A 12,646-nucleotide genomic window follows, 5' to 3' on the forward strand; every position below is an offset into this window, starting at 1 on the left:
CTTTGAAACAAATCTGTATTCCTTAAATCCCTTTTTTACTGCATTACTTAATAAAAATATTCAGTTTTGAAAATATTTAAATTTTTATACTTTTGCGGTCGCAGTTCCCAAGTTTCCTGTCCATTTAAAAATGTAAATGTGCAAACCGGCTTGATCATATGTGAGCTGGCTCAGTCATACGTGACCCTCTTTGATCATGTGTGACCAATGGTGACACTCTACCCCTGGTCGGATCTGGTCACAGTGACTTCAATATGGTTAAACCTGTTCAACTTCCTCTGTTGGTTTAATGGATCTGCGACCAGTTAAAGGACCTCATTGAGACCTGGTCGCGAGCGCTGCGCGCTCGCAACCGGGTCGATGTTTTGTTCCTGCGCACGTGCGGCGGCCGCACTGCGCAAGCCTCGGAGCAAGAGAAACTCTCTCGCTCCGGAGCTCACTACAAAAGGGTCGGCTGTCGATGTTGATCGACATCTCGGCCCGTTTTGTAGGCGGGGCACTGGTTTCACAAACGGAGGCGTTCCTTAAGAAACGCCTACCGTTTTGTGAGCGGCCGCACTGACATCAGCAGTGATGTCAGTGGGGAGCTTTCTGCTCGATCAGAGCAGGAAGCTCCCTGGGGCTTGCAGTTGCAGAGACCCAACCTTAGGGTCTCGTCGCAAGCCCCGATGGTCGCGATGGTCTTGACCATCGCGACCATCAATCTTGTCGGTCGCTAAGCTGTTGGTGGTAACCCACAGCTCAGCTAGTAACCAGGAACCCGCACTAGAAAAAGCAAGCGGCCACCCTCATTCAGAGCGAGCGGTCGCTTCTTGCGACCGCCTCTGAATGAGGGCCAGAGTCTCTATACTTGAGTAATGCTTTTCTCACCAATGGGAGTAGCCTCATTGTAATGAAATGAATGAATAAAATAACACTTGAGTGATTATTTGCCTTTGATCATGTGTAGTGTTATGTGAGACCGTTGTGTGTATTATTACTAGATGAGTGTTCATTTAAAGTCTGTCGTATGCTCTAATGACCACAGAGGCGGTGAGCCTGGAGTGTCCTCAGGAAACGGGGTGGTGGTTCTGGGATGAGCGATGTTATTTCATATCCGAGGGCGGTGAGACCAAGTCGTGGGATGACGCAAAGCTTGCCTGCGCCAATTACAGGAGGACCTGGCTTCTGACTATTAACAGCCTGGAGGAAAAGGTGACTTGGTTCGATGTGAGACACCATCCATGACGACCAGATCGTGTTAGCACCTCGCGCCTCTTATCCAAAACAATCCTAATGACAACGACCATCACCCACCACTCAATAACTATATAAGTGGGGGGTGAGATTGTCATCTGTAAAACCAGGTCCAGGAGATCTCCCTGAATATCTACTTGTCACAGCCCCCATTGTGAGCTGCTGGCTTCATGAGCCTTATGTATTCGCCTGCGAGATGCAGACACGGGTGCAATTATAGCAGATTAGCCCCTATTTTAAAAGGGGAAATAATTTAAAAGGCAAAAGCACCCCGGTTGCTGACACTTGTGGACTCCTTTAACCAGATTTTCCTTTTCACCAGGGATGGGTGTCCTCCATGATAGAGAGCAACGTGTGGACAGGACTCAGCACCACGTCTCGGGGCCTCGTATGGACTTGGGCAGACGGGCAGAGGCCCGATACATCAGCACCCTGGTCAGTGACATATGGGATACTGTATGCCAACAATATCATAGAAGTGAGCGATATACATGATGACCGCTAAACGTGTTGAACGTTGAAGTCGCCCGTTGGATCTCTGGCGTGTTGCTAAACGTTGGCACCAATGTTACCGGCCATAAACCCAACCCGCAATGCCTCCAGTCAGCTCTAAAATAATTATTTTTCAATGGGAATTGCAGCTAATTTTACATATACGCCATCATTGTGAGACTTCCCCACCATTATAGATTCAGTGATGCCCTGTGTGACATTGCTTTGTATAAAGTACTGATTACCTGTTCTTTCCTTGCCAGGTGGTCCATCGCCCCACCCGGATATGTAATGAACGCTTTCTGCGTGAGCCTAAGTCCAACCCCGGCTGCACTGGCGTCAGAGGCCTGCTCGGTTCCCAATGGATGGGTATGCGAGCAGCCTGGTAAAGGATTATTCAGCCCGGCTTGCGGCTGGGCACCACTCACTGTTCTCTGCGGCTTCTGTCTTGTCCATTAATACACACATCAGAGACAGAGTATAGATTTAGCTCTCCAAGCGTTTCTTGCTGTGTCCCTCGCCCCTGTTAACTCCAGTTTCTAGAGCAGTGAGAACCAGCAGGCAGCCTTAGGGGTGCATGCAGTCCTCATAGCATTTACTTTAACCATACTCGCTGACTTTCTACATTTCCACTGGGGCTGAATCCTGGAGGGGTCATCCAGGGTTGATTATTAGGGAGCCCATTTATCAACGAGTTTTATCATATGCAACAAGTTTTAAAACTCGCTGTGTATGATAATGGTGCCCCAGCCAATCAGCTCCTAACTGTCATCTGTTTGAAAAATGACAGTTGGGAGCTGATTGGCTGGAGCATCATTTATCATATGCAGCAAGTTTTAGAACTCATTACGTATGATAATGGTGCCCCAGCCAATCAGCTCCTAACTATCATCTGTTTGAAAAATGACAGTTGGGAGCTGATTGGCTGGAGCATCATTTATCATATGCAGCAAGTTTTAGAACTCATTACGTATGATAATGGTGCCCCAGCCAATCAGCTCCTAACTGTCATCTGTTTGAAAAATGACAGTTGGGAGCTGATTGGCTGGAGCATCATTTATCATATGCAGCAAGGTTTAGAACTCATTACGAATGATAATGGTGCTCCAGCCAATCAGCTCCTAACTGTTATCTGTTTGAAAAATGACGGTTGGGAGCTGATTGGCTGGAGCATCATATATCATATGCAGCAAGTTTTATCGCTCATTGCGTATGATAAAGCTTGTTGGTAAATAGGCCCCTATAATGTGAATCAGGTCATTAAGTCCCTAGACTGGCTGGTATGAGTTTCAGAAAACACCTGGACATTCAGTGAGAGTTGGCAAGGATGTTTGTGCCCTCAGACCCTTCCTGCTTAGTTGTCACATTTCTTTGTTATAGTGCCCTAGCTTGGCAGGCTGTGCTGTGCACTACCCCCACCTCCTGGTTCTAACTGGCACCTCGGATAATCAGCCAGTTCCCTGGTGATAGCGTCTTGATTCGCTTGAAGGAGCTGAGAGCTAAGTGCTGGGAGCAGGGGCGGGCAGCACCCTTATTGTGGCCATGTTTGCCAATCTCTGGTAACGCTCTGAACGGCTCTACACACTGCAGGACGCATGCACAGGACATCCTGATAGCACTAAAGCAGCACTACTGGAGACAGAGTGCCATTCCAGGCGCCGTGCTGCAAGTCAGATGCAGAGGCCATGGGGCAGCGACCGTGCCGGGCCCTAGGTGATGGCACCACTCGCAGACCCCTCCCTATGGCCCTGGTAACGTGCGGCCACTTTGAAGGTTAGAGGGCGGAAAATGCAACCCCTGAATTGTTTCAGGTTTCCCATCACTGGGAATACATCATATGATAACTATGTATTGTGTAGCTGGTATTCCTCCTACACCAGAGATGGATTTAGACCTCATGGGGCCCTAGGCAAGATACCAGTTTGGGGCCCCCCTACCTCAAACAATCCATAGCACTTTATGTGCATTTCTGATTCATGCATAGCATCTCTACCCTAATCCTGACCCTCACTCAACCCTGAGCTCAAACCTGACCCTAACCATAACCTCTAACCCTAATACCCTAACCGCTAAACCCTACACCATCCCTAATACCCCAACTCAAACACCTAATCTGACCCTAACACCCTAACCCAAACATATACACCAACCCTAATACCTTATCCCTAATGCCAAAAGCCAAAGTAAACCTAATACCCTAAGGTTTTCCTCCTCATTATCCATTAAATACATCACATAAGCCTGAGGAGTGCTAAGGATTAGAAGGTAGCTGCGAGGTGGCATCTGCAGTGGGGATTGTGGTGTGGCCATGCCCAGTATTGTTTGTGACTGCGCTCAGCTTAGTGCAATGATGGGGAGGAGTCATCCCCATTACACCCCCCCCCTTTTTTTTTAAAGTACACTATAGGATTTATTTTTGTAATGGTAGGTGGGGAGTGGACAGGACTGCATTATAGTATATTACAATTGCCTAACATGAAAATACCATCATCCTGGATTGATGTACTAATAATATCATGATCATCATAATGTATATTACTATATGCTTGAAATATAAGGCAGTCCTGTCCACTTCCCAGACCCCATCAACCATAAAAAATAAATCCTACATAATACAATCTATATTAGAGTAGTTGAGAATAGCACAGTACGTGACCCTACCTGCCTGGCTGCTGTGATTCCCTGAGATCTGGATCCTCGGTCACTGTCTCACTCAGCCAGACTCTGCCTTGGCCTGTCCCTCTGCTCCTCGCTGGGTGCCACCGATGCGTGCTGCTGGTGGCAAGCTGCAAGCCTGGCAGTCAGTGGCGGAGGCTGCTGTGCTGGCGGTGGGCTGGAGCTATATGGGGCTGGTCGGAGGACCCACTGACCCTTGCCCTCCCTCTTATGCACAGTCACACTGTGACAATGCAGACAGTGGTGCCACAGCGGGACTCTATAAGCGGGTCCTTGTGACATCATGATGTCACGCTGTACTTGTACAGTGCTCCTCTGGGAGCATTTTGACCGGCCAGATTTCTTGGGAAAAAGGGGCCCGTCTAGGGCCCCGCGAGTCCAAAGGGGCCCATCCACGGGCCCCTTTGGACTCGTGGGGCCCTAGGCGAGCGCCTAGGTTGCCTTGTGGGAAATCCGGGCCTATCCTACACCCCACATGTCAGTACTGGTGTCTCTGAGTCAGTAGCCGTCATTACCGTCGTCCTGAGTTTGGGGCCTATGAGAAGAACTTTGAGTAAAAACAAACTTGTTTTCTGCTTTCTCACTGACAAAGGGGAATATTTATATAAACTGGCGCCAGGTAAAATGTGTTGTGGCCATGACAGCCCATTTCATATTTTCTTCTATTATCTAAACAGCGCTAAAAAAAAAACCCTCGTATTTATAACTGGGTTGCTATGGGCAACACTACTTTTTTCCTTTTGCGCCTCTTTTTCTAAATATCTCTCCAAAATATTCTGTGTAGAGTCAATAGCTGGTGACTTTATAAGATAGCCAGCAGGGGGCAGCAGAGTCTCAGTCCCAGATCACACACAGGGGGCGATTCAGACCCGGGCGCAACGCCAGGGCCGACGCTAGGCTTTGCTGCGCCCAGCGCCGTCCTGTTTGGCCGCCCCTTCCCTCCTCCAGTCCCTCCCCCTGTGCGTATATATCATCAAAATAGCGCCGGGAGGGAGGGGGCTTTTCCTGCACCCTCCGGATCCCATGGCGCTCCGCTCATAACAATTAAGTTTCATCATCACCACCTGCCTTACTAGGGATGGTAGGAGGAGGTAGGCAATGTGTGGCACTCCAGCTGCTGTGGAACTACACATCCCAGCATGCCCTGCCTCGGTTTTGCTGTTAGGGCATGCTAAAAATGTACAAGGGAATGCTGGGATGTGTTGTTCCACAGCAGCTGGAGTGACAGACGTTGCCTCCCTCTGATTTAGGAGATTATACAGTAGCTGTGGCCCCCAGGGCTCTTGAGCCGGGTACTGGCTGTTTCATGAAGTTAAAAATGGGAATAATTAATTGGATTGGATTGAAGAGTGTTAAAAAAAAAGTTAAGTAATATACAGCTTTTATATACATACCAATCACTCCTTCATATTTAATACTAAATATTTGCTATAATAATCCAAGGGGACAGGATGGACACTTTACGGAGTAAGGATTTAGCACAATCCCGGCTCTGCTTTTAGTATCTGAAATGGTTAAAGTGATTAATGAGAATTTCACCCTTCAGGGCTGTATTGAGAGTCTTCTGTCCAGGGCAACTCTGCACAATTGACTTTTGGCATTTATGTCTCCACAATCTGCCCTGTCCCCTCTCAGTGATCAGCACGTTTGAAGAACACCAAGGGATGGTCATTTTGGAGCCACTGCTAAGAAGTCTGGAAGGACACCGGGTACTGGCTGCTGCGGTGGCTGGCTGCTTGGCGCAAATCCCACAATGCACTGGTGTCACCGTAAGGCGCGGTCTTCATTACGCTGTCACTGGGGCAGCCTTGGTAAAGAGTACACATCTTACAGATGCGGCGTACCTGAGATCAGGTAATACCCCGCACGTATAAATACCCTGTAACACAGGGTAATGAAAGATTTTATCACAATTTGCTGTTTATATAATTGTTAATCCCCATCTCATATACCGACTCTCTCATATCCTCGCTCCCCTGCACACACATTTATACTAGCTATACCCCAATACATAATTATACCAATACTACTCCCACACATAACATTAATCCCCAGTGTACCAGCCATGCCAGTGCCCACACATGATTATATCAGCAGTGGCATTAGCCCACTCTTGATTACCCAAATGTACATCCACACAGGATAAAAACCACACACTGCCCATCCACCAATGAAAGATCCGTACACACTGCCCATCCACCAATGACAGAGCAACACACACTGCACATCCACCAATGACAGAGCCACACACACACTGCACATCCACCAATGACAGAGCCACACACACACTGCACATCCACCAATGACAGAGCCACACACACTGCACATCCACCAATGACAGAGCCACACGCACTGAGAATCCACCAATGACAGAGCACACACACTACACAGCCACTCAAGGCAGAACCACGCACACTGCCCATCCACCCAGGACAGAGCCACACACACAACACGCCCACCCAGGACAGAGCCACACGCACTGAGAATCCATCAATGACAGAGCACACACACAACACGCCCACCCAGGACAGAGCCACACGCACTGAGAATCCATCAATGACAGAGCACACGCACTACACAGCCACTCAGGGCAGAGCCACACACACTACACGCCCACCCAGGACAGAGCCACACACACTACACGCCCACCCAGGACAGAGCCACACGCACTACACGCCCACCCAGGAAAGAGACACACACACTACACGCCCACTCAGGACAGAGCCACACACACTACACGCCCACCCAGGATAGAGACACACACACTACACGCCCACTCAGGACAGAGCCACACACACTACACGCCCACCCAGGACAGACCCACACACACTGCACACCCACCCAGGACAGAGACACACACACTACACACCCACCCAGGACAGAGACACACACACTACACACCCACCCAGGACAGAGACACACACACTACACACCCACCCAGGACAGAGACACACACACTACACACCCACCCAGGACAGAGACACACACACTACACACCCACCCAGGACAGAGACACACACACTACACACCCACCCAGGACAGACACACACACTACACACCCACCCAGGACAGAGCCACGCACACTACACACCCACCCAGGACAGAGACACACACACTACACACCCACCCAGGATAGAGCCACGCACACTACACGCCCACTCAGTACAGAGCCACACACACTACACACCCACCCAGGAGAGAGCCACACACACTACACGCCCACTCAGGATAGAGCCACGCACACTACACACCCAGCCAGGATAGAGACACACACACTACACGCCCACCCAGGACAGAGACACACACACTACACGCCCACCCAGGACAGAGACACACACACTACACGCCCACCCAGGACAGAGACACACACACTACACGCCCACCCAGGACAGAGACACACACACTACACACCCACCCAGGATAGAGCCACACACACTACACGCCCACCCAGGACAGAGCCACACACACTACACGCCCACCCAGGACAGAGCCACACACACTACACGCCCACCCAGGATAGAGCCACACACACTACACGCCCACCCAGGATAGAGACACACACACTATTAGACCTAATTGACGGAGGCACTTCGGGGGCTGAACTGCAATCATTCAGTTGAGGAGTTCTGCCTCAGTGATGTCACTGCTTCCTAGTGAATTCATTGGCTGAATTGTCCTGTCTCATGCTGGGTACACACTGGCAGATATATTGGCCGATCAATTGAACAGCCGGTATATCATGTGCGCGTCGGCCAGTGCGTACCAAAGATATGTCTGTAAACTACGTAGTTCAAAGACACTTCGCGTCGGCAGTGCTGCACAGCCGATGCCCAATATATCTGCAGATATGCATCGTGTTGTGTGTACAGGCGGTTAGCTGACCGCCCGTACACTTGCTGCAGAGGCCGCCAGGGAGCGGGGCGCGACACGACCCCCGGCCAGCGGGACCACCCCGGGCCAGATATATCACAGTGATGGTTTTTCAGTATGACCAACCATTAACTGCTGATATATTTTGCAGGGGTGTAAGTCTGCCTCCAGGCTGCATGTGACAAATGAATTTTAATAGCAGCTATGTACTACAGACGGCCATCGAAAGGGACCAATGGATAGTGGCATCATTGCCGCCATTGGAACATGCCTTACAGTGGCATGAATCCATCGCATGGCAACGATTTAATGGTTCTACAAACGATGGTATGGAGGTGCGCAGTTGGCTGCTGACGTTTGCTGATGCGCAAAAGATCTCTACTGCGCAAGCACTGAGATCCTCCTTCCGGTACTAGTGAACTCCGCAGCCACCAGAAACTAGCACGCAATGGTGGAAACCATTGCAGTCCCAGCATCGAATGGAAAAGACCTCTCCATCGGATCGGGAACATCGATGCTTGCCAACCATCACTCTCCGCTGGCCATCCCTAATATGGTGCTTATCTGTATTCAAAGTATGTTCCTCAGATACATTTGTAGGATTCTGGTGTGCAGTGATTTTAGTGAAGCATCGCCTCTCCCCCAGCCGTACCCCATTCTGCAGTCACCCAGACACAGTGTGTTTCCTTTCCAGCTTGTTCGGTGGGATTCTACGGCCCTCGATGTACTCAGCGCTGTCCGGTCTGCTTCCAAGACCTGACCTGTAATTCTGTCCTAGGAGTTTGTCAGGGGGACCAGACGTGTGTGGCCACCACACAACTCCTCACAGACTGCCACTTCGGTGAGTGATCCACGTGTCCATCAGCGCTATAATCACGCTTATTTACCATACAGGCGGTAATAATCAATTAGCGTATACAAGTACCCAGAGCAGTAATAGCCTTACACTATAACACCAGCGCATATACATTGGGTGTGGTATGAAGAGTCGACACCAGAATATCGACAGGTTCTGAATATCGACAGTCAGACTATTGACATGGACGTTAGGTTGACAACCAATATGTCGACATTTAATTGTTTTTTGCTTACTGTAGCCTAATCCTAAAAAATAAGCAAAAAAATAAACCGTATGTCGACATTCTGGTGTTGACGTGTTAAATGTCAACATTATGAGCCTGTTATTTTAATCATGTCGATATTTTTGAATGTCGACGTATTGATTGTCAACCTAAAGTCCATGTCGACATTCTCACTGTCGACATTTAGAAACTGTGGACATTCTGGTGCCGACATTGTGATTCTGACTAGATGCCATATAAATTATATTAGTAACGATTTATATAGTTATAATGTGGTGCATATGCCGGCAATTCTTATTAATGAACGAAAGCATTGAGTTATATAAGGTGTGGCTGCTGCTGGGGCCTAATTACTAGGTATACGGTACAGTATATACTCTCATTCTCCTTCCCCACAAAGCTCAAGCAAAAATGTATAATTCTAGGAATTATTCTCCATTTCTAAGATCGTCAGCTCATAGGGCGAGTGCATAAAACAAGGCAAAAAATGTGGAAGCAAAGCTGGTGGTGGGGATTTTAGCAAATGGTCATTTTATATACACCCCCTACAGCCACCATTTACCATAGAGGAGGGGGGGGGTATCGGCTGTCCTGGGGCATGGCTGTATGTGGTGTAGATGATCAGGGATTGCGCTGTCTGTCCCAATTTACTTAGCTTAGTTTCATATACAGAATATGACGTAGGCAGTGCGCTAACACTTTTATTAGCCCATTTACATTCTTACATGCATCTCTCCATGTACTAAGCATGTGCTGATGTACTCTCTGTGCTGCTCCCAGCCCTCACCAGCAGCCTGTGTCCCAGCGATCTGTGGCGGGTCTGGAAAGGACATTGTTATTACATAGAGACCACAGCGGGAAAATCAGGACAAGACTCGTCCCTGTTCTGTGAGAGGTTCCGAGAAACACAGCTCATGCATATAGAGGATACCGAGGAGAAGGTATACCTGTCATGTAATTACACATCCTACTAACTATAACTAACCCCACATATTACACATCCTGCTCAACCCCACATATTATACATCCTACTAAACCAACATATTACACATCCTACTAAACCCCACATATTATACATCCTACTAAACCAACATATTACACATTCTACTAACCCCACATATTACACATCCTACTAACCCCACATATTGCACCTGCTAAACCCTACATATTATACATCCTACTAACCCCACATATTATACATCCTGCTAACCCCACATATTATACATCCTACTAACCCCACATATTATACATCCTGCTAACCCCACATATTATACATCCTACTAACCCCACATATTATACATCCTGCTAAACCCAGATATTATACATCCTGCTATCCCTACATATTACACATCCTGCTATCCCTACATATTACACATCCTGCTAAACCCTACATATTATACATTACATCCAGGTAAACCCCACATATTAAACATCCAGCTAAACCCCACATATTACACATTCTACTAACCCCACATATTACACATCCTACTAGCCCCACATATTACACATCCTACTAGCCCCACATACTACACATCCTACTAGCCCCACATATTATACATCCTGCTAACCCCACATATTATACATCCTACTAACCCCACATATTATACATCCTGCTAAACCCACATATTATACATCCTACTAACTCCACATATTATACATCCTACTAACCCCACATATTATACATCCTGCTAACCCCACATATTATACATCCTGCTAACACCACATATTATACATCCTACTAACCCCACATATTATACATCCTGCTATCCCTACATATTACACATCCTGCTATCCCTACATATTACACATCCTGCTAAACCCTACATATTATACATCCTGCTAAACCCAGATAGTATACATCCTGCTAAACCCAGATATTATACATCCTGTTAAACCCACATAGTATACATCCTACTAGCCCCACATATTATACATCCTGCTAACCCCAGATATTATACATCCTGTTAAAGTGGCAAGCCCACATAGTATACATCCTGCTATCCCCACTTATTATACATCCTGCTAAGCCTACATATTACACATCCAGCTAAACCCCATATCTTAAACATCCTACTAACCCCTACATATTACACATCTTGTTAAACCCCACATATTACACATCCTGCTAAACCCACATATTACATATCCTACAATTTTCTAGGTTTTGTTTTCATTTCAGAATTGGATTCTGTCTGCCATACAGCATATGACACAGGGCTCCCTAGTCAAGAATACAACATATTGGTAAGAAAATAGTTATTTATTATTATTATTATTATTATTATTATGATTATTATTATATGTTTTTTCCAATTCAGTAAAGAGTTAATGCATGTGCACTAAATACTATTGTATACATACATACAGTATCAGATCGGTTTTTGTATCTAAGGGCGAGGGATATAAAGAAAACTGCCTGGCAGGTAGAGGCTTTAGAAAGTAAAGATGCAAATATATAATATACATTGGTTGGAAACTTAGAACCAATATTGTATTGAGTAGTTTTAGATAGAAAGAACATAAAACCCAGTTATAAAATGGGTTATTTCTCCCATTAGGCAATATTACACTTTTCTTAGGAAAATCTTTTAGCAATGGTTCTGGCACCACCCACTGCTGCCATTTTGTGGGCTGATTGAAGTAATATTAATGGGAATGTAGTAGGAAGCAGCACCTCATGAATGTTAGTCCCACAAAATGGCCGCCTCAGCTGTGTGTGAAAAAAGAAACTGTTCCAAAGAGGATTGGGAGTCAGGTGTTATATGTAATTATTAATAAGGAGACCCACCGCTTTCTTGTGAGACATGTGCCCCTTTGTTCAGTTACTTTGGGCCTGATTTAGAGGTGGGCGATAATGCTCTCGCAGCTGTAATCTTTTCCGGATTCGCTGCTGCGTTAATTTGCAAATGATAATCTCTGCTTCCCGCTTGTGTAACTGCAAATGCCGGAGATTGCAAGCCTTGAGCCGCCCACCTTCAATGTCCGTGCACGGTGCAAAATCGCCAGTGGACCCAAACCCTCCACAATCGGCGCACCATTGCGATCACCATCGACATGAATCCCTATGGCTGGCGCAGTGTCACCTACTGAACCTTCTCTGATCATGGCCTCTTCAGCTGTGGCTCTATGTTTCAGAATGAAGCTGCGATCACTAACAGTGCCAGGACCCTCCCATAACATTCACGTTCACTTTAGGCCACCTCCCAGGAACGCCCATGGCTGTCCATCTCTTGCTCTATTACAAGCGACGCGTTTCGCAACAGCGGTCTCTGTGTACACTCGGTGGTACG

General features: G+C 47.3%; 1 protein-coding gene across 11 annotated transcripts in view; it reads left to right on the plus strand.

Moving 5' to 3' along the window:
- LOC148542285 (uncharacterized) overlaps positions 1 to 12,646 on the plus strand; it is a 116,241-nt gene that overhangs the window by 88,262 nt on the left and 15,333 nt on the right. For all 11 annotated transcript variants that reach the window (XM_088469731.1, XM_088469707.1, XM_088469752.1 and 8 more), the window contains 7 exons: positions 1,028 to 1,194; positions 1,559 to 1,671; positions 1,992 to 2,113; positions 6,040 to 6,258; positions 8,969 to 9,115; positions 10,137 to 10,297; positions 11,536 to 11,600. In XM_088469731.1, coding sequence (XP_088325857.1) covers positions 1,028 to 1,194; positions 1,559 to 1,671; positions 1,992 to 2,113; positions 6,040 to 6,258; positions 8,969 to 9,115; positions 10,137 to 10,297; positions 11,536 to 11,600 — 994 coding nt within the window. The remainder of the gene's footprint in view (positions 1 to 1,027; positions 1,195 to 1,558; positions 1,672 to 1,991; positions 2,114 to 6,039; positions 6,259 to 8,968; positions 9,116 to 10,136; positions 10,298 to 11,535; positions 11,601 to 12,646) is intronic.

This window comes from Taudactylus pleione, unplaced genomic scaffold (assembly GCF_031769625.1).
Source record: "Taudactylus pleione unplaced genomic scaffold, aTauple2 ptg000013l, whole genome shotgun sequence".
Taxonomy (NCBI): domain Eukaryota; kingdom Metazoa; phylum Chordata; class Amphibia; order Anura; family Myobatrachidae; genus Taudactylus; species Taudactylus pleione.